The sequence below is a fragment of the Microchirus variegatus genome (genome assembly GCF_963457635.1).
Source record: "Microchirus variegatus genome assembly, chromosome: 18".
Taxonomy (NCBI): Eukaryota; Metazoa; Chordata; class Actinopteri; order Pleuronectiformes; family Soleidae; genus Microchirus; species Microchirus variegatus.
In genome coordinates, this window is record NC_139819.1 from 3,764,499 (window position 1) to 3,790,883 (window position 26,385).

Here is a 26,385-nt window from a genome sequence, read left to right on the forward strand (position 1 = left end):
TATTTTAACGTGTTAAATTGCTTACTCATGTCGTAGAAATGCTGCCAAAAGGCCTCCATCCACCGGTGCGTGTCCTCGCGACTCTCCGTGGTCAGAGTGTGAGTGACCTCCTCGCCTCCGTACTGGTTACTGACGCAGATGTTCTGCACTTTACTCTGAGGGTCTTTCTCCGACGCTCGTATCCTGGTCTCCTGGAACCACGGAATCATAAAACGTCTGCTTTTAAAATGATGGTAGAACATTTAATCCATTTAAATCGTCACAACACAAGCTTTTATTTTGAATTCCGTGAAACATGGTCACAAATCTTAAGCTCTTGTCGCCCATTAACACATTTTTTTTATCAATAAACCGACATAACTTTCCTCACTTAACATCAACAAAAATACACTTTATGACTCCAATCTACTTCATCATTCTGTTATTTGGCCTAAAAACAACAAGAAAAGAAGATAATTAATTTAGCAAAATACGATAAAATGATGAAATAGCAGCATTTTTTGTGCTAATGTGAAAATTAGACATGGGCTTAAGTCAAATTCTCTCTGATTTAGTGGAGATTTCTTCCACTTTTCTTCCTCATCCGTCTCTACAGGTCTGTAAAGGATCCACTAGATGGCACTGTTGCTCCACTCATCACACACACAAATCTCCTCCTCTCCTCTTCTTCTCTCTGCTTCAGAAGAATCCAGACATCCTTTGACTTACAAAGAGATCACACAGAGAACTGATGTGATGGGGTCAAAGGTCACAAAAGACTCAGTGAGTCACTGTGGAAGGAATGAGGGAAGTCCACAGACAGGAAATAAGATATCTGACACTGATTTAAGCGTTTAAACGCGCCTCTTTTGTCCAAATCTTTTTAAGTCTTTGCTGAATATTTACACCTCTAAGTTTTACAAAAGACAGCCTTTTGTGTTTTCTCTGACATTGGATCAATTTTTTTATCCAGACAAACTTCCTCCACTTCTCTCTGACCTTGTTGATGGCGATCGTGAACGCCGGCTCGACGGCGTTAGCCTCGGCGTCCTCTTGTCGGTGGTAGCAGAAAAGGCTGGTTCCTTTCAGCGCGGCGTGGACCTTTGTCCAACTCTGAGGGTCAGCGGCGCACTGCTGCGAGGAGGAGGAGGAGGCGGAGGCGGAGCCAGAGGAAAGATCGAGACAGAGGAAGAGAAAAGCCATTAAAATACGGCTTTATATCACACTGTTTTATATTTATTAAAGCTACAACTACTGTCAATGATGTTCTCATTTAATCAAGTCATTGTTTGGTCCATAAAATGCCAGAAAATAATGCTAGGATGCTAATGAGGGCTAACAGTAAAAACAGTAAAAGTTTTACTTGTTAGAACTCATTAGCATCCTAGCATTATGAGGGCTAACGGTAAAAGTTTTACCGTTAGCCCTCATTAGCATCCTAGCATTATGAGGGCTAATGGTAAAAACAGTAAAGGTTTTACTGTTAGCCCTCATTTGCATCCTAGCATTATGAGGGCTAATGGTAAAAGTTTTAAGGTTAGCCCTCATTAGCATCCTAGCATTATGAGGGCTAACGGTAAAAACAGTAAAAGTTTTACTGTTAGGCCTCATTAGCATCCTAGCATTATGAGGGCTAATGGTAAACGTTTTAAGGTTAGCCCTCATTAGCATCCTAGCATTATGAGGGCTAATGGTAAAAGTTTTAAGGTTAGCCCTCATTAGCATCCTAGCATTATGAGGGCTAACTGTAAAAAACAGTAAAAATTTTACTGTTAGCCCTTATTAGCATCCTAGCATTGTGAGGGTTAACGGAAAAAGTTTTACCGTTTATCGGACACGCTACACATAAGAATGTTCGGTAACACTTTACATTTGGGAACACATATTCACCATTAACTAAGTGCTTACTAACATAAGTAGCATACTAGACCTTTATTAATCATATATATATATATATACCTATCAACACCTTATTCTACCTCTATTATGACATGAATTAAGATGTTTCCTAAATAAAGTGTTAATACGTGCTTAATATTTAGTAATAAAGGGCTAGCATGCTACTTGCATGCTAGTTAGCACAAAGAGCGTAAACAATGACCGTACAATACTAAAAATGACATCTGACGGCGACGTAAAGGAACTACGGTGGGCTTCACGTACCAGAAAGGACCATGTTCTTCCTTATTCGCGTAGAAAACGCCCGCTTAAATTTTTTGACTGCTTCGTCTGTGGTAACACGGGGCGGCACAAAATGGCGGCCTCCGTAAAGCTAAGCACGATGCTACATGCTAAATTATACAGTTATAAAGGTTGCCGAATGTTGCAACCCTCAATCATAGCGAGACTAGCGGACTATTAGGTGTGAAAAAACGACCTTCAAATGTCCGATTATATGAGATTATTCACCTTTCTGGTCCCTTTTTGCCGCTCACGTTTTGGGACTTCCTCTGTCCCCGTAAAACATCGCTCCCACTCCCACCCTCAAACTTACCTTCACCTTCAAACATCCGCTCATCACCTGCCGGGTCATGCAGAGCGGCTGAGCGGCGAGGCGACAACACACGCTGCCGTAGAGAGGCAGCCAGTACGAACACTCCTCTGCAGACACACACACACAAACACCATTATAATCTGTAATCTCACACACACACACACACACACACACACACACACAGAGAGAGAGACTGGCAGCTGCAGCCAGTGTCACCGAAGTTGAAGCAATGAAAGTTTACAGCAGGTGCTGAAGGGCCAATGAATAAAACACCAGGGGCCTGACTGACTGACTGACTGACTGACTGACTGACTGAGGGCCCGGGCCCTTGTTAGCCCACATCATTACAGATTTACCTCACTGGCTCACGCAGCCTTTATCACTGTGACCTTGACGATATATGGCTGTCTGTCACAGAGAGGAGGAGGAGGAGGACGGAGGAGGAGGAGACTCAGAGAATGAGAGTCTCTGCATCCACACAATCATCATTTCATCTCCCTCATTAGCAGCCGTTACAGTTTCGACAGGAGTTGATTAAGAGGAACGCGAAGAAGAGATTTTATTATCATACACATGGAGCTGCTTCTGCTTTAATGAAACAATAACTTCTGTCATTTACCGTCACCATAAATAACGGCCAACAAGTCAGAGGAGCTGTGGAGGTGAATCCACTCATCGAACGAGCGTTCCGGAAACGCCCCGAAACGTGGGATAATCTCAAAATACCACCCTTGCCTTTTTCCCGTAGACAAACGATGATGTCATATAATCCCACATAATCCCATTTCTCTCTTTCTTTTAGAATTTCATATCGCTTATGCACTTTTATTTTCTCTCCTTAGACGCCCTGTCTCTGTTTCTGTGATTGTACACAATGTAATTTGTACTTATTTGAATAAAACTTTATTTAAAAAAAAAAAAAAAAAAAGGGTTGCACACGACACGCGTCTCCTTCTCGCAGCGCTGCAGCGCCAAATACAGGCCTGGAGTATGTATTACACACAGTCATTAGAGTCATTTTTATTATTTTTTTTATTTGTGGATATTATGGAGATATCCTGAAATGACGCCTAAATTCATTTTTTTTTTTTAAACATTCTTATCTTATGTTTCCCTGCTTTTTGAATCATGTGTGTTTGAGCAGGGGGAAAAACACCTAAAACAGGCAGGACAGTGAAGTTCCCGGGACCTGGATTGAGAAAACCTGTTTCTGAAACTGTTTTCCGGCTCTGAAAATGTAATTTTTTCGACCCCTATGGGGTTCTGTCACTGGAGAATGTGGACCTCCGTCTATTGTATTGTCTCTTTTAACCAAAATAATAGTATGACTGGACATAAGACCACAGCAGGGCTCGAAAACAACACCATAAAGTGGATAACACGTGTTCCCGTAGCAGATTTCTTCCTTTCGAACAGAAAATATGGACGTAGCCGGAGCAGAGAAGTGAAACAACATCAGAGACGGATTGACGGCCGCTGCCACTCACCGTTGCCTGAGATGGTGAGGTCGTGAGTGCGGAAGCTGTCCTGCACGTGTGACAGCGACAGCGTGGTGTGAGCTAAGAGATGGTACTTTGGGCCTCTGTGGACAACAGAAGAGCAGGATTTATTACAGGGCTGAATAGTCTGAGGTGTTTTTTCATGCCTTCGGTGGGGAAAAAAAAAATCACTCCGAGGTTGTGACTCACGGTACGGAGGGAACAGGCAGCAGGAGCGGAGACGCCCCGCCGCCGCCGCCGTTGCTGACAGGACTGCAGGGTCCGGGCTCCATGGACGCTCGCAGCTTCTTCCCAGACGATCTGCCCAGAGAGGAGCTCAGCTTGCTGGCCAGTTTCCTCGGCGTGCTCCCTGCCGAGTAATCGTCCTCCGAGCAGCAGCTGTAGAGCTCCACGCGCAGCTGGAAACCTGGGCTGGCATCAGAGCTGAGACACACACAGAGACACGAGGATGATGAATGAAGCTGTCAGACATGTTTTCTTTTCTTCAGAGCAGAGGTTTTTCAAACTTTTTTTATACCAGGAACAACCTGGGAAAATGTGCAGCTCTCGGAGTATCATCGTTTTTCAAGAGGCAGACGCTGGTTTAGTGACAGTAGATAAAGATGGAGCGAAGGATTTAATGATAAGAACATTTCACACTGTGGTATTAGTGACAAAAATGAACGTCATATACGTTATATATCGTTAAAATGTGTTCAAAAATATAGAAAAAACACTGATTCAGTGATAGATTGAAATAATTTCGCCAATATTTTTGATTTATTCTCTATTAAAATGAATCGTAATCCAAAAACCTCAACAAAATTCTGCAAAATAGACATTAAATACACTAAAAGACATGAAAATTCGGCAAAATAAACAAATAACAATTAACAATAATCACACTTATAAAACCTTGAATGAGTCATTCAAACATTTAAATAAAACAAGAGTCATTATAAACACATTGCACCAATAATAATGCAGTTAGACCGTGGTTACCATGGCGATTAAAGCTAAAATGGCGACCTTCACCGTCACGAATTTAACCGTGAAAACCAGTAACCGTTACATCCCGAGATAGAGCATAAAGATAAAGTGACTCTAATTATTCTTTAATTTAATTTAATTTATTTAAGGGCCACCAGAGGAAGCTCGCGTACCACTTCTGGTACACGAACCACACTTTGAGAACCGTGGCTTTAGAGCAGACGTCTTCAACTTAATATCAAGACATAATGATTTATTCCCTGTATGTTTTTAATAATAGATTAGTTTATATTGTGAACCGTTTGTCGTTCGTATCAAAAAACAGACCTTTATTTTGAAATTCTACGACATATTAGGTGGCGACACGTGAGCGACTTACAACACGATGGCGTTGTCGAAGCAGATGTCGGTGAGCGTGCGGTCCACGATGACCATGTCCGTGTCGAAGATCTCTCCTCCCAGCTGCAGCAGGCAGAACACGGCGCATCGATGGAGCTCTGCGGGAAAAAAAACAGAAGAAGAAGAAGAACAAAAATAACATTTTTAATAACGCAAAACAGCTACAAAACAGCCTTCAAAATTTATGTAACTTTTCTGTTTTCAAGTTGTAGGAGGAGAAAGAAGAAGGCGGCAAGAGAGGAAATAGGTAAACATCTGGTGTTTCGGTTTCCAGCTCCACTAAAGATAATTTAATAATAATAATTTTTGTGCTTCCCAATTTCTATCAGTCTCGTAGCCCAGATTCTGCCGTTTAATTAGACATGCGACATCACTATATTCTTCTCTTCGTCCCGGGTTTAAAGGGTTTAAAACAGTGGTCTCAAACTCGTGGCCCGGGGGCCACATGCGGCCCTTCAATCGATTTCATGTGGCCCGGCACTTTAATGTTTGTTTTTGATTAGTTATTTATTATTTACATATTTTGCATCATTAATGTGTTTTTTTTATCGTGGACAATATGTCGTCGCGTATCAAAAGAAACACCTTTTACTTGGAAATTAGCACAATATCATTTTAAGCTAACATCGGCAGTTGTTATTCCTCACACAGCTGAGCTTTTCTTCACTTTACTTCACCCCTACTGACCAGACGTGAACCTCACGTAGCCTCCAGGTCATTGACCTCTGCCAGGAGGTATATGTTTTCGCCGGTGTTTGTTTGTCTGTCTGCTAGCAATATAACTACAAAAGTCGCGGACGGATTTGGATTAAAAATTTTCAGGAAATGTCCACAATGGGACCAGGAACAAGTGATTATTCAAATCAAATTATGACAATTTGGGCGTGATCCGTAGATGCCATCACTATTTTTTATCTATTTTAGCTATTTAGCTATTTCATGGGGGGCTGTGCTCTCCGAGTGCTTTTGTAGTTTCAGTTTGAGACCCCTGGTTTGAGGGAAAACACCCTCACAACATTTATAGGCCACATTTCAATAGTTCACATGTGTAAAGTAAGAATAAAGGAGACATTATTTGCCGGTTTTTGTGGCCGACGCTAAAGCTCAACGGTCTTTAATGTTGCAGCAGCCGCAGAGAGCTACAACAACAGCAGCAGAGGCAGAAACTCAGGCCTTATAAATACATTTCAGATAAACTCTCGGGGAAAACACTCGGGCCTTGTGAAAAATGAACTGAGAGTAATTTACGGGGAAGCGGAGCGCCGTCGCATCCATTACAGGTGGAAACAATACCTCGAGTGTCACCGCTGTAATATAAATAACACGACCCTGGACGAGTCCACTATCTCTCTTCTAGTCTATTCCAGGGTTTCTCCTCTTCAATTACACAAGTGTGGAACTGAGGGTTAGGGCACTTTTTATTTTTCTGTTCTCTGACAAAGTCAAGGTTAGCAGAGACAGAGACGTTGTGTGGACGTCCATGTCCACAGCAGATTATTCACAATCAATGAATCGATGAATCGTTTGAGCAAACCTGGAAACGACGATCTTCTCAAATGTCTTGTTTTTGTCCACAAACCAGATTTCTTTGTTAAATGGAGCAAATAAACCAGAAAATACTCACATTTAGGTCTCCAGACCTTGGTTGACATCAAATTCAAGGACTTTTTAATGTCTTTCCAGGACCAATTCGCTCAAATTCAAGGCCTGAATGTGCCGACACAGATTAAGATTGGAGGGAGCGGCAAGTGATCGTCCTTGGAATCTTGGTCAATATGTTTGATTTTCTTTTGTTTTTTCCATTTCCCAGACGTCACTAATCATCATTTGCGCTCTCTTGCGTAACTTTACTCGCTCATTGTTCTGCAGTGTCCACAACGGCGCTACGAATCACGACTTCATGGTTTGTCCTTCAAGCAATGCAGTGGGGGGAGGCGTGAAACAGTAGGTGGCGCCGTAACAAACAAGGGAGACATTTACCTAAATATCCACTTCACTTCTTCCTTGCACAAAATTCAAGCACTTTCAATGACTCTATTGATTTTCCAAAACTTTCAAGGACAAGGGTAGGAATCTTGAAGTGATCCATAAAATCCATAAAAAATTGATCGGTGTTTGTCAAACCTAGAAATGATGATGTTCTTAAATGTCTTGTTTTGTCCACATATATATAAAAAATATTCACTTTTAATGATTTCTTTGTCAAATGGAGCAAAGAAACCAGAAAATATTCACATTTAAGAAGCTGAAAAGTCAGAAACTTCTTTAGAAAAAGACTCAAATGAGTCAATTCTACTGTTCCAACACTGCTACTGCTACTATAATTGATTAATCCGACGATTACACGGTACTTGTTTGGTCCGTAAAATGTCAGAAAATGTTAAAAAACGTTGATCGGTGTTTCTCTTGAATGTCTCGTTTTGTCCACAAACGGAAAAAACCACAAAAAAAAACAATTGGCACGATGACGCTTCGCTCCTCCTGGGTTTGATTTTTAAAGTCTCCTCATCGTGCTTAATGACCTCGACTAACGGCCTCATTAAAGCTTTGTTAAACGTCCTCTAAGGTACTTCCTGTCTCTGGAGTTCGTTTAGATGCAACCGTGCCGCCAGGATTCATTCTCTTTAAGTTACAAAGAAGAGGGAAGAGAGAAGGAGGAGATGCTGTAGAAATAATAATAATAATAATAATAATAACCGCACACAGGTTAACCTTAATGCACAATTCAGGATACACAATATTGTGTTGAGTCTCTCTCTGGGTCTCAGGGTCAGCATGTTTTTGAAATATGAAACAATATGAGGGTATGTTTTTTTCACCCTGAAGCCAGTGATGACTTCTGCTCCACAGAAGGAGGAAGAGGAGGAGGAAGAGGAGGAGGAAGAGGAGGAATCGCACACACTTTTTAAAAGACACTTTTGCAAAGACACACACACACTTATACAGATATAAATCATTAATAATACGCCGTCACTGCTTCGGTTCCTCACCTCCTTTGTTCTTGAAGTATTCCGTGTCTTTCCACATGAGAGGGATACGAAGATCTGCGAAGACAAACAGAAAAAACACGTGACGAGAGGCGTTAAACTAGTGCTTTGAGTTGTGGTTATGGTTCATCCTCGGGGATAATCCTTTGTTCAGGCCTAAAGCAGCGTCCTCAGATGAATATCTATGCAAGTCTGTGTGTGTTTGGACATGCATTTATATCTTTGTAAGGACATTTTTGTCTGGTCCCCACAACTTTAAAGGGCTTTTTTTAGGGTTAGAATTAGGGTTAGGCTCTTTGGTTCAGGTTCAGGTAAGGGGTTAGTGCATGGATTATGTCTATGAGGGTCCTCACTACGATATAAAAACAGTTGTGTGTGTGTGTAGTTTATGAAGACCAAAAAACTTACAAATAAATCATACAGTCTAGTCCTCACATCTTTAAAGGGCCTTTTTCAGGGTTAAGACGTGGTTTTGTGGTTAGAATTAGGTCAAATTTAAGAGTTCCTTATGTGTTTATGTGCATCAACATGTTCAAAATGACAGATTTCTACTTTTACAGCATCATTTGTTGTAGAACTGGATTAAACAATTCATACAAACAATGCTTAACGTGATCTCATCGATCGATTTTAAACACACACAAACAAACCCTGCACATATTACGACCTGCGACTGTAACTACAATAACACAATAACACAGTGAAACCTTGATATCTTCATTGATATCAAATGCCTGTGCTAAATATAAAGGTAATATCAAACCCATATATCTCTGCTCTTCACTACACTGTGATCAATAAAGGCGGACGGATTCATTCCCAAAGAGACACAGAGACAGACGTCCAGTCTGACCCTGTGTCCGACATGAGCTGCTTTTTTATTACATTTAAAAAACACTAAGCAAAATGGCAGACGTTCCCTGCATTTCAAATTAAAAGCCCCAAGAATTTGACAAAAACAGCAGCCACTCCCAAATATAACGTACGATCCTCTGAGGTCCAAACCCAAACCTTGAATTCTGAGACTAGGATCAATATTATATCATATTATATTATTGTTTTCACTAAACACCATGAATTTGTTCTATTCCTTATACATATCTCTTAAAAGTCTATCTTAGATCGTTTACACCAATTTAAAACTTAATTACAAAACTGCAAACTACAAGTATTTATTTACCTATTATTTAATGACGACCCTAACCCATGTGAGACCCGTCACTGGCCACTAGGGGGCCGCAGCCCACACTTTGAGAATCACTGACAGAGTAACAACCTTTTGTGACATCTTGAAAATTCAAAAACGATGGACTGGCGCTCTGTCCAGAGTGCGACTCCGCCTCCGCTAACATGTCCGCCGAGATTGGACCAACAACCGTCCAATCGCAGATGAGACACACGTTTGTGACGTTAGCTTCTCAGTACCATACATTCCTAAACTGTTAAAGGTGCCATATGTAAAAATGTGGCCAAAAATGGTTACTACATTCAAATTCAAAATACCGAGGTTTTACGTTTTCTGACGTAACTGGCAACCCGTGGTTGCTCTGCAGCTGAGACTCTACTGACTGCGATGATTGGTAGACGGCGGTAGGTGGCGCCACATGCCAAAAAATGTTTTTTTTAATGCAAATATTTTGTCTGTACTGTTGTTGTTGGTGAGTTCAGTTTGTTATATGAACATTATTCCTGAGTCTCTGTGACACATTAGGAGGATTTTACGGCCAGTTGCTATAGATTTATTACATAATGCACCTTTAAATAACTGCCAGATATCAAAAGTGAGAGTCATCTTGGAAAAAGAGGCATAAGAACTAAATTCCACAGCCACAAAATGTAAATAAATCCCGTCACAAGAGTCCCCCACTTGCCTGAAATGGCCACTTTCCCTTTGCACGGCAGCCTGTCGTCCATGGGCCCGGCGTCCGACGACCTCCGCGCGACCTTCTGCATGACCTGCGCCTCCTTCATGCGCTGCAGCTCGGACATGTAGGCCATGATGCGAGTGCTGCACGTCTGCAGGCTCTTGGCCGCCTCCAGCGCCTGGTCTCTCTGGGAGCAGGCGGCCAGCAGCTTGCAGGCGCCGTCGCGCATCCGGATCTCGTGGTCGATCTTCTTCTGGATGTCGCTGTCCTGCGGGGACGCAAACACGGAGAGAGTTATGTGAGCGAGAGCGTACACGGACTTTTTAGGAGTTAATAAAGGACAAATGAAAGACAATGACGGAGCGCGAGTCTGCATCAGATTACAGGCCCCGCGGTGGATTGAAGAATGTGTGTGAGAGTGTGTGTGAGTTCACTCGGGTGTGTCCCACAGTGTGGGAGAAAATACACAACTCACGGCCTTTTGCCCTCTCACCCCCTGCTGAGCAGACGTGTACATGCTGAATCATTTAGTACCACACGGAGAATAGACGATGAAGCTGTCAGACACGATGGACACATAAACGTCCACATAAACACAAGGTGAATTCAATCCAAAACTACATCTGAACTGGGCCAAGATTCACAGTCTGTGGTTACGGCAACTTAGACATTGTGTTGTCTTTGGTTTTTGCGTTTTATTCATTTATTCTGCTTTATCCGTCCATCTTCTACCACTTTATCGTCCCCATGAATCTCAGCAGACATAGGGTGAAAGGTCGGGTACACCCTGGACAATCTGGACATTCACTCTCACACTCATGGTTAACTCACAACAGTATTTCCATTATTCCACGCTGCTTTACGACATCAAACAAGGTCTTCTGTGATTGTTTTTGACTGAGTGACCCCTAGAGGCAGGTATTAGACACTTTGTGTTATGCTAGGACATCCCCCGGGAACCCATACTTGGCCTCCACTAATGCTAAAACTGCTCATTTTCGTTTTCGGCTAGTTCTACGACAGTATTTCTATTATTCCACGCTGCTTTACGACATCAAACAAGGTCTTCTGTGATTGTTTTTGACTGAGCGACCCCTAGAGGCAGGAATTAGACAGTGAGCGTTATGTTAGGACATCCCCCGGGAACCCACACTTTGGCCTCCACTAATGCTAAAACTGCTAATTTTCGTTTGCGGCAGGTTCTACGACAGTATTTCTAATATTCCACGCTGCTTTACAACATCAAACAAGGTCTTCTGTGATTGTTTTTGACTGAGCGACCCCTAGAGGCAGGAATTAGACACTGTGCGTTATGCTAGGACGTCCCCCGGGAACCCACACTTGGCCTCCACTAACGCTAAAAACTGCTCATTATCGTTTGCGGCTAGTTCTACGACAGTATTTCTATTATTCCACGCTGCTTTACAACATCAAACTATGTCTTTTGTCATTGTTTTTGACTGAGCGACCCCTAGAGTCAGGAATTAGACAGTGAGCGTTATGCTAGGACGTCCCCCGGGAACCCACACTTTGCCTCCACTAATGCTAAAACTGCTCATTTTCGTTTGCGGCTAGTTCTACGACAGTATTTCTATTATTCCACGCTGCTTTACGACATCAAACAAGGTCTTCTGTGATTGTTTTTGACTGAGTGACCCCTAGAGGCAGGTATTAGACAATTTGTGTTATGCTAGGACATCCCCCGGGAACCCACACTTTGCCTCCACTAATGCTAAAACTGCTCATTATCGTTTGTGGCTAGTTCTACGACAGTATTTCTATTATTCCACGCTGCTTTACGACATCAAACAAGGTCTTCTGTGATTGTTTTTGACTGAGCGACCCCTAGAGGCAGGAATTAGACACTGTGCGTTATGCTAGGACGTCCCCCGGGAACCCACACTTTGCCTCCACTAATGCTAAAACTGCTCATTATCGTTTGCGGCAGGTTCTAGGACAGTATTGCCATTATTCCACTCTGCTTTACGACATCAAACTAGGTCTACTGTGATTGTTTTTGACTGAGCGACCCCTAGAGGCAGGAATTAGACAGTGAGCGCTATGCTAGGACGTCCCACGGGAACCCACACTTGGCCTCCACTAATGCTAAAACTGCTAATGTTTGTTTGCGGCAGGTTCTACGACAGTATTGCTTTTATTCCACTCTGCTTTACGACATCAAACTTTTGTGATTGTTTTTGACTGAGCGACCCATAGAGGCTAGGACGTCCTAGCATAACGCAAAGACTTACAAATGGGGCTGAACTAGCAAGAAACTGAAACTTTGTCACACTGAGTTGGAGACACAGTCTGTCTCTTTCTCCCGAGTTTTAAACAAACCTCTTGACTCTTACTTAACAGAGTAGACGAGGGCACCAGAGCGAAACCACGACTCAGCAGAAGCAAAGTTAGCTTGTGACCTTGCGTCTGCGCTCAAACACCTTTTGAATCAAAATCAGCTCACGCCGACCGCTTTAATCGCAGGAATTCTGATCCTGAGGTCATTATTTTGTCGCTCAGATTGAAGCAGTGATTGTACATGAATGAATGAATGAATGAATGAATGAGTGCGCATCTCTTCACAGATACATTAGCGAGCTCCCGCTAATGCTCTCTTTGCCCTTCCGTCAGCCTGATAAAAGCGCCTTCCCCTCCCTCCTCGCCCGACACTTTCTCATTTATCTTTCTCGGGCCCCAATTCTTATGAATTTTTTATTCTTATGAATTTAAGCTTTTATACTTTCCCTTCTCATTTATTTCCTCCCCCTCTCCGCCCTCTCTCGCTCCGTTCCACTTCACCGTCCCCGTCTTTATTCTCCTCTTTTGTACCTGCGTCTCAGCTCTTACTCTGTTCACACACACACACACTAACCCACAGGGAGAGGAATTAATCTGGTTTTCCACATGGAAAAAAAACAAACCCACAAAAATAACCCACATTTGGACACAGATACTTTTGCTCGGACACCGTGCTCACTATAAATCGAGGTCGACTCGAGGAATGCGCCGCTAACCGCTAGGTGCCCATGTTTTTCCTGTCTGCGCGGCGGTGAGCGCTAAGCTAACAGCTGTTAATCGCACACAGTGTAAACCAAAAAAACGATGAGTCACTGTAGAGTATCATGGAAAAACAGCTGGATTTACTCAACACGGGATGATTTAACATATTTATGTTGACGTAATAATAATAATAGAAACTCATAAGGGGTCATTATAGTCTTTGTTATTTAAGTTTCTTACACAATAAAACAATGGTGAACTGCACTTTATTCCATGCTGCTTTACAACATCAAACTATGTCTTTTGTGATTGTTTTTGACTGAGCGTCCCCTAGAGGCAAGAATTAGACAGTGAGCGTTATGCTAGGACGTCCCCCGGGAACCCACACTTGGCCTCCACTAATGCTAAAACTGCTAATTTTCGTTTGTGGCTAGTTCTACGACAGTATTGCTATTATTCCACGCTGCTTTACGACATCAAACAAGGTCTTCTGTGATTGTTTTTGACTGAGTGACCCCTAGAGGCAGGAATTGGGTTAGGGTTAGGGTTACACTGTGCGTTATGCTAGGACGTCCTAGCATAACGCAAAAACATACAAATGTGGCTGAACTAGCGGCAAGAAACTGAAACTTTGTCACACTGAGTTGAAAAACAGCTGGATTTACTCAACACGGGATGATTTAACATATTTATATTGACGTAATAATAATAATAATAATAGAAACTCATAAGGGGTCATTATAGTCTTTGTTATTTAAGTTTCTTACACAATAAAACAATGGTGAACGGCACTTTTTCAATCACCTGGAGGAGGAGGCAACATACTCCTCCAGATTATACACGGTGTCCTTTTTATAGGTAAGGAAGGAAGGAAAGGAAGGAAGGAAGGAAGGAAGGGAGGAAGGAAGGATGAGTTGACAAATGACATTGCTGTAGAGGACCGATCAGCTCTTCTTTAGTCCGAGAATGACAAATTATGTTGACAAAAGACTATTTAATCTCTGACACTTTTGGTTTTTAATCCCTTGTTGAAGCAAAGGATCGAAGAAAATCATATACAGTGTAATCATGGCATATCCTGCTCCACACTACAGAGGATTTCTACCAAATCTGACCTGATTTTAGAAAAACATGGGAGACCTCAGAAGGAACAAACTTTATAACTGATTTTCGAACGTTTTAATCCAGACTGGACGATCCAGTAAAGACGCAGAGACCGACGATTTCAGCGAGGAGATTCCAGGGATTTGGGATCGAACATAAACTTGTTGTTCGGCGATGTTTTGTGCTGAGAAAAGCGAAAAAACGGTGGATAAAATTGGTAAAATTGTACGCAAAATTGCGTCTCTTAAAGGTGCCATATGTAATGATGGGGCCAAAAACGGTTACTACGTTCAAATTCAAAACACAGAGGTCTGTTGGGCTTCGTTTTCTGACGTAACTGGCAACCCGCGGTTGCTCGGCAGCTGAGGCTCTACTGACATAACCTGACATAAACACGATTTGCAGTCTGCAAAATATTTTTTTTGTAATGCAAATATTTTGTCTGTACTGTTGTTGTTGGTGAGTTCAGTTTGTTATATGAACATTATTCCTGAGTCTCTGTGACATATTAGGAGGATTTCATGGCCAGTTGATTTAGATTTATTACATAATGCACCTTTAATCCCTGTCACTACAGGATAATTTGACCAGATTATCTGTTCAAATCGGTCGAAAATCTAAAGACACAGTGTGAAAAACAATCTATTTTGTATCTAATAAACTCCAAAGGCTGCACTTTTGAGTCTAAATTTTGGAAACGACGATGAAGTTCTATCTTCTAAAAAATGACACGACTGCTACAGATCGTCGGTTTGACCTGCGAGGACGACGTCCAGTATTTATAGCAGCTAAATTAACACGCTGAGAATAGACGACAGACAGCCTACATCTCACTCTCAATGTCGGCGACCTGACTTTAACATTTACAGATAAAAATGACAGCATACATGCAATTTAAATAAATTCAATTAATAAAAAAAACATTAAATATCACAGGCACAAGAGCACACGTGCTGTGCTGTCACTGTGATTTTTCTCAGAGGAGAGAGAGACGCAGGTGTGAGACCGGAGAGTCTGAGCGAGTGTGATGATGGTGACAGCGTGGACGGCAGCCAAACACGGGGGTGAAGCAGGGAAGCAGTGCATTCTGGGTATCAGGCGAGAGAGAGAGAGAGAAGATGACAGAGAAGAGTGGGGAGGAGGGAAAGGGAAGATATATGTGATGACAAGGTGAGAGGTCTGTGTGTGGAGTGAGAGAGAGAAAAAATAAAGAGATAAGGTAAAGAAGGAGGAGGAGGAGGAGGAGGACGTACAGAATGTCAAACAGGGAGACAAGAGCGCGTTTAAGGCATAAGGAGGCAGAGACGTAAATGTTTTTGGTCTAATGTTACATATTATATATGAAATATTTGCCTTTTTCTGAGCAAGAAAACCAAACAAATCACTCCACCCGCCCCCCTGTGCTGCTGCTGTATACACACAAGTGCTCCCTCAGTCAGAGGGACAGAACAACAACAACGACAACAATCACCATAAGTTAATAACTGATATAAAAGATTCTACTGATTATTATAATTGTAAGAAAACCGTGACGCGCACACAGTAGATAAATAAATAAATGACAATGTAACCTTTCAGCAGGTCATGTGACGCCTCTGTAGAGAGCAGATGGTCACTACGTCCTGTCACGTCTCTGTGTTTTGATCCTAACTTGTGTGTGTGTGTGTGTGTGTGTGGATTGGGTGTGATCCCCCACACACACACACACACACGCACTTACACTAAGACGAGCCACAGTTGGGGATTTGCCGGCGGCTGCAGATGGTGTGTAATGGTTTGTTTTTACGATGTGTTGTTCTACATGACTAGGCCGACCCTTGACCTGTGACCTCTCTCTCTATCTCTAACTGGACCAGACGGCTGCTGTTACAGCATTAGGGTTAATCCATAGCGGTGAGTGTTTAACGCTCAGTGAGCATCAATTAAAACACAGTTTGCATCAGTTCAGTTAATTATAAATCTACAGTTCACAAACCCATCCATAAAAACACATTTTACTTCTATATTTAACATATTTTATCTCACAAATATTAAGCAATGGTAGGCTTTTATTGTTGTTAATTTCAAATAAGATTCCATATGAAAACAACAGACCACTAAAACCAGTATATGAATTGTCCTACTGCAGGTCAGAGGTCATGTAGAGTGTTTTTGGTAAATCCTGCATCCTCCACAAAAAGACTAAAGCTTTTCTGAGCCACCTTTTTCTGACCCTGAGGCTGTTTTCTTTTTCACGAGACAAGATACTGAAGAGAAACAAAAGCCTCATGGACAGGAAGTAAAAAAGAAAATACTGTGCTGCTAGCCGTTAGCAAGATAAACTAACTCTAGAACTACAAGCATCACTAGCATTAGAGTTAGTTTATCCTGCTGACGGCTAAAAGCACAAGCATTAGCATCAGCAATTTGCTAAAACATTGCTAGAGCTAATGCTAGAGCTGCTAATGGCACTACCACTAAAATGCTATAGCTTTTCTGACCAGTAAACAACAGAGTCACCTTTTTCTGACACTGAGGTTGTTTTCTTTTCACAAGACAAGATACTGAAGAAAAACAAAAGCCTGACGGACAGGAAGTAAAAAAAAAAAAATATATACATATATTGTGCTGCTAGCTGTTGGCGATAAACTATGAACTATGATGAACTAAAACAACACTAACATTAGAGTTAGTTTATCCTGCTATCGGCTAGCAGTACAAACATTAGCACCAGCAATTTTCGGAAACAGCGCTAGAGCTAATGCTAGAGCTGCTAACAGCACTATCACTTAAAGATTCTATCTTTTCTGACCAGTAAACAACTGAGCCACCTTTTTCTGACACTGAGGTTGTTTTCTTTTACTACTGAAGAAGAAAAACAAAAGCCTGATGGACAGGAAGTAAAAAGAACATATTGTGCTGCTAGCCGTTAGCAAGACAAACTAGCTCTAGAACTACAAACATCACTAGCATTAGAGTTTATATTGCTAATGGCTAAAAGCACAAGCATTAGCAGCAGAAAAAGGTCAGTAAACAACTGAGCCACCTTTTTGTGACTCTGAGGCTGTTTTCTTTTTCAAAAACAGACAAGATACTTACGGACAGGAAGTAAAGAAAAATACTGACAGATTCACTTTTTCACTCGAGCACACAAACACAATCGGCCAGTCTTCGTGGCCACGAACACGTGCACTCACACAAATGAGCTTTCTCTGTATTTTACGTAAACACACACACACACACACACACACACACACACACACATAACCATGAGTTGCAGAATCCTCACCCCTCCCATGCTCTGCGACTTTAACGGACAAACTGCTGGCTTTCAATTAGCCGGCCACAGCTATGCGCCTCGCCTTCCTCTCCACCCTCTTCCGCTACTTTCCCCCCTTAGCTCACCCTCTTCCCGTCTTCCTCTCCCACACCCAGCAGTTGTGGATGGAGCGAGAAGTTCAGAAAGCAAGACGGGGAGGAAAATGAGTCAATAGCAAATTAGTTAATGAAAGTTAAGATGCATTAAAGGTGCATTATGTAATAAATCTAAAGCAACTGGCCGTAAAATTACAGAGACTCAGGAATAATGTTCATATAACAAACTGAACTCACCAACAACAACAGTACAGACAAAATATTTGCATTAAAAAAAAATATTTTGCAGACTGCAAATCATGTTTTGGCATGTGGCGCCACCTACCGCAGTCCACCAATCATTGCAGTCAGTAGAGTCTCAGCTGCCGAGCAACCACGGGTTGCCAGTCAGGTCAGAAAACGAAACCTCTGTATTTTGAATTTGAATGTAGTAACCGTTTTTGGCCACATTCTTACATATGGCACCTTTAACAGTTTAGGAATGTATGGTACTGAGAAGCTAACGTCACAAACGTGTCTCATCTGTGATTGGGCGGTTGTTGGTCCAATCTCGGCGGACATGTTGGAGAAAGGCGGAGTCACACTCTGGACAGAGCGCCAGTCCATCAACCACGGGTTGCCAGTTAGGTCAGAAAACGAAACCTAAAAGACCTCGGTATTTTTGAATTTGAATGTAGTAACTGTTTTTGGCCACATTCTTACATATGGCGCCTTTAAGTATTAAATGATGTATAACATATATCATATATCGGATTGAGGGGGAAATAATACAGCTTTTGCAAAGCGAACAAAGACCCAATTCACCAAAGAACATCCCTCCAGTGTTTGAGGATCCAGCTGCTGCTGAAAGGGCACAACAACAACAGTGAAGGGAACTGGTTTGGTACTATGGTCATGGAAGTAATGGCTTCACTGTTTGCCTTTTTTCATTTTTTGTACGACCACGTCTGGTCAATGCCAGGACACACTCTACACTCTGCCATGACACACCCAGGGCTCTGTAACTATGGCAAAAAACCTGCATTCTTATTGCCAACACGCTGATGTCATCACTGCGGTGATGTCTATAGAGCGTCGACTGTGAACGCTCTCACCTCTCGTGCCCCGAAGCTCACACATTCAATTATTTCCTGACAATAGAAAGTGTTTGCGTGGAAAACTACTGTATGTGTGTGTGTGTGGACGTGTGCGCAAGTCTGTGCCCAGATGACTTTGCAGCCAGCTGTTCTCACACAAAAGGCAGTGTGTGTGGATGCAGCAGGGCTCCAGCAACACACGGGGCACAGTCGGAACATAAAGTGCATAAAGAGAGATAATGTGAATGCGGGGCGTATGTGTTTCATGTACAGAAGGAGGTAATGAAATAAGCCCGGGTGAAAGAAACTACTCCCGACGGTGTTGCAATAAAACTCAGGTCGATGATGATGTAAAGACTTGGAGTATTTTTTACCAGAAAACACATGAAAGAAATACGCAAAACAACTACCAGTAGAGTATAAGCAGAATATAAGGCAACTTCCTATGAAAGAGGCTTATCAATGTATTTAAACGACAAAGTGTTATTTGACAAATAGGACACAAGTGTTATTACTGGTTTAAAAATAGTGTTTGCATGGTTTCTGAGTTGGATTTGGAACGCTCCCCGGCATTGGAAATTCTGAGTTCCAACTACAAATGTCACATAGCATAGTAACTGTGCTAAATTTAGCAAAGAAAAAAAAAAAGCAACTTGTATCACATAGCAACCCATGAAAACACTGTGCTGCTAGCCATTAGCAGGATATCAGAAACTTAGTTTATTCTGCTAACGGCTAGAAGCACAAGCGTTAGCAGCAACAATTTGCTAAAACAGTGCTAGAGCTAATGCAAGAGCAGCTATTTGCACTAGCATTAGCTACTAAAATAACAACAGACATCAGCACAGTGTGCTGTTATTTACAGTATATTCATATGTAAATAACGTTCTTAGAAAAAAAAAACTTCTCATCTCATAGCAACCCAAGAAAACATTGTGCTGCTAGCCATTAGCAGCATATCAGATAGCAGAACTCTAGAACTGCAAACACCACTAGCATTAAAGTTTGTTTATCCTGCTAACGGCTAGCAGCACAAGCGTTAGCAGCAGCAATTTGCTAAAACAGTGCTAGGGCTACAGCGAGAGTGGCTAACAGCACTAGCATTAGCTACTAAAATAAAAACATATAGCCACCCAGTGTGGTGTTATTTTTATTTGTATGTAAATAACCAATGTTCTTAAGTTTATACATTTCTGGTTTCTTCTGGAATTAGACAGATATCTCTTTAAGCTAGCAAAACATAGATTTAGCTGTATATTGATAGTGACTGCAACGGATCGATTAATCGATCGATTATTAATTGATTACTAAGTTAATCGTCAACAATTTTGATAAATTAATCAGTGTGAGTGTTTTTTCAATAATTAAAAGATATTTTCAGATATTTTTTTAGCTTCTTAAAATGTAAATATGTTGGGTTTTCTTTGCTCTACATAAAGAAATCATTTTGGTTTGAGAAACACCAATCAACATTTTATTGACATTGAATTAATTAATTAAACAAATTCTTGATTAATCAAGAAAATAATCGAGAGACGAATCGATTATGAAAATAATTGATGGTTGCAGCCCTAATACCGACCAGCAGGGGGAAAACACTGTAAATCACGATTCCATTACTTTGCCATATAGCTCAGCTTTACCGTCCTGTGAGTGCAAATAAATTCATGCAACGACATCACTACATATCTGTTCTGTGGTAGTTTTTTTTCCCCTCTTGTTGACTGGAGCCTCCGAGGAGAGCAACAGTGGGGACACTTTCAAGCCATAAAACAAATTTGTTTAGGGTTACAAGAGAGTACGGGGAGCTTTGTGTCTGCCAAACGGTGATCACTTCAACAATTTATGGCGCACTAAAGCTCGACGGCTCTCACACGGAGCTGTGCACACTCAGCCTAATACACACAGTCCACATTATCATATAGTAGCACGCTGGGAGAACGCAGCGAAGCTGGGGCAAACCAAACTGCACCATAATTTGAAAGCAATGTATAGGTGATAAAAACAGGAAGTGTGTTAGAATGTCTACTGTAAGACTGTGTGTGTGTGTGTGTGTGTGTGTGTGTGTGTGTGTGTGTGTGTGTGGTCCCACAACATGTGTACAACTAACGGGCCTGCAGAGTATAGATTTGGGAAACACTGCTCGACAGGTTCCAGACCAGCCTCATAAATAACAGAGCTGGAGAAAAGAGGGGATACGTTCAGCCTGGTAGTTTATTACGAGTAACAACAGCAAAAAAAAAAAAAACACCCACTAATAACAGCAGTAACTCCTGCTGACCCCCTTCCATCTCACCTCTAAGAGCTCCGAGGGGAACAAACCAGACTATGTTTCAAAACCCACAAAATAATCCATCCATCCATCCATTACCTACCGCTTTATCATCCACCAGAGGGTCGCGGGGGGGGGGGGGGGGGGGCTGTGCCTATCTCAGCTGACATTGGGCGATAGGCGGGGTCACACCCTGGACAGTTCGCCACAGTCCATTGCAGGGCCACATATAGAGACAAAACAACCGTTCACTCACACTCTCACACCTACGGTCAATTTAGAGTTCACCTTATCCACATATCGCATGTTTTTGGACTGTGGGAGGAAGCCGGAGAACCCGGAGAAAACCCACGCACACACACGGGGGAGAACATGCAAACTCCTTGCAGAAAGGCCCTTGTTCCGAAGTTGTTCCAAACGGGGGCTCGAACCCAGGAACGCGGGTTGTAGAACTTTCTAGCAGTTATTCAGCGCATTCTGTACGGAATCAGAGTGGGATCGTCATCAAAGCAATCGCAATCAAAGCCTTAACATCCAAGGCACTTCTTATATATAACCAACCCCTTATTTGTGTGTTTTCATCTGTAACTGATCATCAGAACCTGTATGCTTTGCCGGTTTACAACCTATTAAGTAGTGTATTGAGTTGTGTTTAGAATAAAACCTCTTAAAGACACTCGAGTTGTCCGCCATACTTGTTCTGGTCGCCCTTTCCAGAGGGTAGTTTATTGAGCTGTAAGAAGCAGCCGGTAAAAATCTGGACAGCGGGTCTTCTTGCTGCAAAGGCAAGAGTGCTAACCACTACACCCACTGTGGGGGCCCCCCCCCAAATAAAAATTGGAGACAAAAAAAAACATCCAAATGGTTCGAATAACTGCTCACAGAGCAGATCTGAGGAGACCAAAACAGCTTCCTTTTTCAATTAAACACTAATGGAGAAAGTCTAATGACAATAACCGGCAGAGCAGGCTGTCAGGGGCGGCACAGGGCAATTAATGAAACATGCACGCACGCACGCACGCACGCACGCACGCACGCACGCACACACGCACGCACGCACGCACGCACGCAGCAATACTGTAACCTCATCAGAGCACTTAACTGGCACGTTGTGATTTTTTTTGCACTGCAGGCTGAAAACAAGCCGCTGACTATTACACAAACTCTCCAAACTGTATTATGAACTGATTAGGCAGCTTTTTCCTGTAAGACAGAGCAGAGGGGAAAGAAAAACTGATCAAAGAACCGCTGTGATCATTCTCAACGAGAATCTTTAAGATGGAGAAAGGGATATTTAATCAGGTTAAATGAAGGGGAATTACGTGACGCTGTAATCCACTCTGCTGGAATTCGTCCCCCCTGTGTGTGTGTGTGTGTGTCGTTACAGCCTGTTCTCACGCTCGCATTAAATTGGAATTTTGAAGAGAAGAGGTGTTAGCGTGAGGACGATCGCAGGCTGGATGACAGGATAAGTGAAGTACACTTACTTCTTTTCTGTCTGTCATGTGTCGACGATGACTGACAGCTGTCACGCCTACGCTGGAGCATCAGGGACGGTCGTAGCTGGAGCTTGAATTTTTACCGTTTAACTGGAACGAGGGCGACCGTTCTTGTCCCAGAGTACAGGCGCTAACGGGGATGATTCTACTTAGCGAAGTTGACTTTTTACATCACTGATCAAAAAGACGTAATGGTTAGGGTCTTTTTCAAGGGTTTTCTAATCATCCAATAGCCTCTAACGCGATTAACACACATTAGACCATTAGAACAGTGGAAATGGGCCTCTATACACCTAAAAACCAGGTGTTTGCGGCTAGAATAGTCGTTTACCACAAAAACAATGTATATAGAGTGTATTTCTGATTCATTTAATGTTATATTTAGTGCCGTGCAACAGGTTAACACGCATTAACGCATGACGCGTTTCCATGACGACTGACCGGAAAAAAGACGCGCATGACGTCGTGTTTTTTACGTGCCGCGACACCGGAGTCCAGGCACCGTTTGCCAGTTAGCTCCGTTAGCTGCATTAGCTCCTTTTAGCGCCGTTAGCGCGCCTACAGTCGAACTGGAGCGGTCTGTTTATTAAACGAAAAAGAGCAGCGCTAAAAATAACTAGCGTACCTGTGTACTGCGTATGTGTGCCTCTGTTTTTAAAGTTTAGCGTTTACTTTAGAGACTCATGACAATCGTTATGACGTGTTAACGTTTGGCAGCACTGTTATATTCATTGAAAAAAATGTGCTTCTCCTTCAAATATAAGGAAATTTCTAAGTGACCCCAAACTTTGGAACGGTAGCGTATAATCGGTGTCCTTCCTCGTACAATACCGACGATATTTTAATTCTGACTCACAGAATCGCTGTATCATGATATTATCGGTATTACGGACAACGTAGCACGCGTCGAATCGTGAGGTACCACCACCCTCTAGTGGCCGATTGGGTCCAGTTCAACATTAATCTGGGACGTCATTTGGGAAATTCTATTGAGTCGCAGGGGGTGCTGTGCCAATCCCAATCTCAGTTAACAAAGGGTTAGGCGATAGTCCATCACAGGAACAAACCATCAACTCTCAAACACTGTCTTAATTTGCCTAATCCCAAAGTCTTTGGACTGTTGAAGGAAAAGCCTGGAGCACACATGAGGAGAACATGCAAACATCCATGTAGAACGTGCCGTAAAGTTGAGTTTACCAAGTATCAAGCCCTGGAATTCAATCCATGCCATGTGTCCAGGGTGGTTTGTTTACATTTGTGACTGTGGATGTGTTGGGTGTTCAGTTACCACAGGAGGCCTTCAGACTGTCGTCCAGCTGTTATAACGTCATAATATACTGCTAATGTCACCAATAGCATTTTTTTTCAACCAAGCTACGCCATCTAAACACGTACTGTAGGGTGTAAAGTGCAGGAGTGTGAAGACACGAAGGACAAATGGCCACTTGAGGAAACAGAAGATAGCAGGACAAAGGGACAAGAGGTCAAGAGGTCGCCGTGTCGCGGCTTCTTATAGGGGAGCAGCTAGCGTGTCCCTGCTGGGCTCCATACCGTTAAGCTAACCTCTGCATCCTCGGCGGGGTTTTATCTCACTTCCACAGCCCGGGGATTAATTCTCGCTGTGCAACACAGTGTAACAAGCTCGCAGCTCTCATTAGCCGTCTTTTTTTTCAAATAAGTGCACCCTAAAACCCCCCCACCCCCCCCCCCCCACACACACCTTCTGAATAATGGTTTGTCTCGGTAATCCCGAGATTTCCTCCTCATCTGAAGCAGGAGGAGTGAAATCTGGGTTAATTAGCTGAGTCGGCCTAACTCGCATTTAAGCCTGACAAACTCTCCTCCAGGTCGGCTTTTACCTCTGTTCTCTGTGCAGACAGTTTAAAGCACATTAATGCAAAATAATTCAAATTACACTTGCTCATTCAAAAGCAGGTCTGCATTGTTAAAATCCATCTTATCCACGTTTAACGAAGGAATAATATAGAGGATTATCATGTATGTGCTTGTGATTTATTTTAAAGTTCACTTAGGATTCAAATTTTTTTTCACTTTGTATTATTTTGCGCTAACACAAGGTGACGTACCTTCCTACCAGTCTTTCTCCAGATTATAAACACCCGTCTAACACTTCTTACGTTAGCTTTTTGTTTTTCCAGGATCACCAGTCGCCGTTTTTGTTCCCGTCTGCTCCGACCCAGCCCGTCTCCCTGCTTTGTTTTCACGATAGCCGCCTTTTAGCAGTGACGGACTCCTCTGTTGAAGGCGCCATATGTAGGAATGTGGCCAAAAACAGTTACTACATTCAAATTCAAAATACCGAGGTCTTTTAGGTTTCGTTTTCTGGCGTAACTGGCAACCCGTGGTTGCTTGGCAGCTGAGACTTTACTGACTGCAATGATAGGTAATGATGGTGAGTTCAGTTTGTTATATGAACATTATTCCTGAGTCTCTGTGACATATTAGGAGGATTTTATGGCCACTTGCTTTACATTTATTACATAATGCACCTTTAAATGTTGAGATTTAAGACGTTTCTGTGCTAAATGTCGGAGATTTACGCAAGATTTAATGATTTTTAAGGTCTTTTTAAGTGAGTATCGGCTCAGTTCGCTTGGAAGAGCAGGTACAAAAAAAAGTACTAGCTACCAGGTGCTAACGCTAATAGCTAAACATGACGTGGCGAGGCGAGTCGTGCTGGTACCACGTGGTGGAAAAGTGGTGTTTTTTTTGTTAATAAAGTCCTTGTCTGATATATAACAAAACGTCACAGTAAATGAGAAACTCACACTACATCTATACGCAATATTTCACATGTAATAACTGCATAAAAGCATTTAATTAGCAGCAGCGTTGGTGGCTTTTAAACCGTCAACGCGCCCGAATGGTTTATTCATGCTCTATAATATTTATACTGTATTTTATTCTCTGATTCCATTCTTCTTCTCTACACTTTCCAGGAATAGTCCACAATTACAGCTCGGGGTCTATGGAGGGAAAAACCATCAGACAGTGTTGTTTACAGCGTTCTCAATCGTCTCAATGCAAAATGCAAACTCACAATCAATGGAAATGTCGTCATTTCTCCGTCTCTCTCTCTTTCTCTCTGTGATTTCTAGCCTAGAGCTTTTATCACACTCTATTATTAATCACCGCTGTTACTGTATTTAGACGGTACGACCACATGTGCGTATATAAAAAAAATCACGTGTGCTAAGATACTAAAGCAGTAGGTGGTGCTCTCTGTGGTGAAAACTCTGTGTGTGTGTGTGTGAGTGTCGTCTTCTTATATACGTATCGACCCCGCGAGAGCCATGAAATGAATGCAGTCCATTATCATATTCATGAAGCAGCAGCAGCAGGAGTCCTGAGCCGAGTCAAAGCAAATGCGAATATCGCTAAACTGACCCCCGAGCCCTGAAGGGGCAGTGACCGAGAAAGGGAAGGCACTTACTTTGCAATTAAAGCCGTTTTATCATTGAAGAAACAACAAAAAAAGTCACTACCTGTGTCTGAATTAACAGGATAAGACGAGTGGACGTGGTTACACAAGATATTAAAATTGCCTTTATTGGATTATTGACGCAAATCATATAGAGAATGGCTCTTGTGGTTGCCGTGCAGTTTATACGTCGTCTCCTATTTTGAATTTTGGTGCCAAGTCTGATTTCAGTCCGATTCCAGTCCGACACAGCGTATACATGCAGGAGTAATCAGACTATGAATCACATTACCCAATTATGTTAGTCCGACTAAGACTATCTCGACTGTAGTCGGACTAACATGTTTACAACATGACATAAGAAAACTAAATTATTGTATTAGTCCGACTAAAACTGGACTTTTAACATTCCAGTCCGACTAAGAGTATACATGCAGGAGTAATCA

The 26,385-nt window shown here is 42.3% G+C and overlaps 1 protein-coding gene across 1 annotated transcript in view; it reads right to left on the reverse strand.

Annotated features, from left to right (window-relative positions):
• Nucleotides 1–26,385, reverse strand: part of rtkna (rhotekin a) — a 63,636-nt gene that overhangs the window by 5,167 nt on the left and 32,084 nt on the right. The window contains exons 2-9 of the mRNA XM_083904453.1: nt 10,199–10,460; nt 8,331–8,384; nt 5,321–5,438; nt 4,162–4,395; nt 3,961–4,055; nt 2,474–2,580; nt 979–1,113; nt 26–191 (exon numbers count right to left, since the gene is read on the reverse strand). Of these exons, the coding sequence (XP_083760579.1) occupies nt 26–191; nt 979–1,113; nt 2,474–2,580; nt 3,961–4,055; nt 4,162–4,395; nt 5,321–5,438; nt 8,331–8,384; nt 10,199–10,460 (1,171 nt within the window). The remainder of the gene's footprint in view (nt 1–25; nt 192–978; nt 1,114–2,473; nt 2,581–3,960; nt 4,056–4,161; nt 4,396–5,320; nt 5,439–8,330; nt 8,385–10,198; nt 10,461–26,385) is intronic.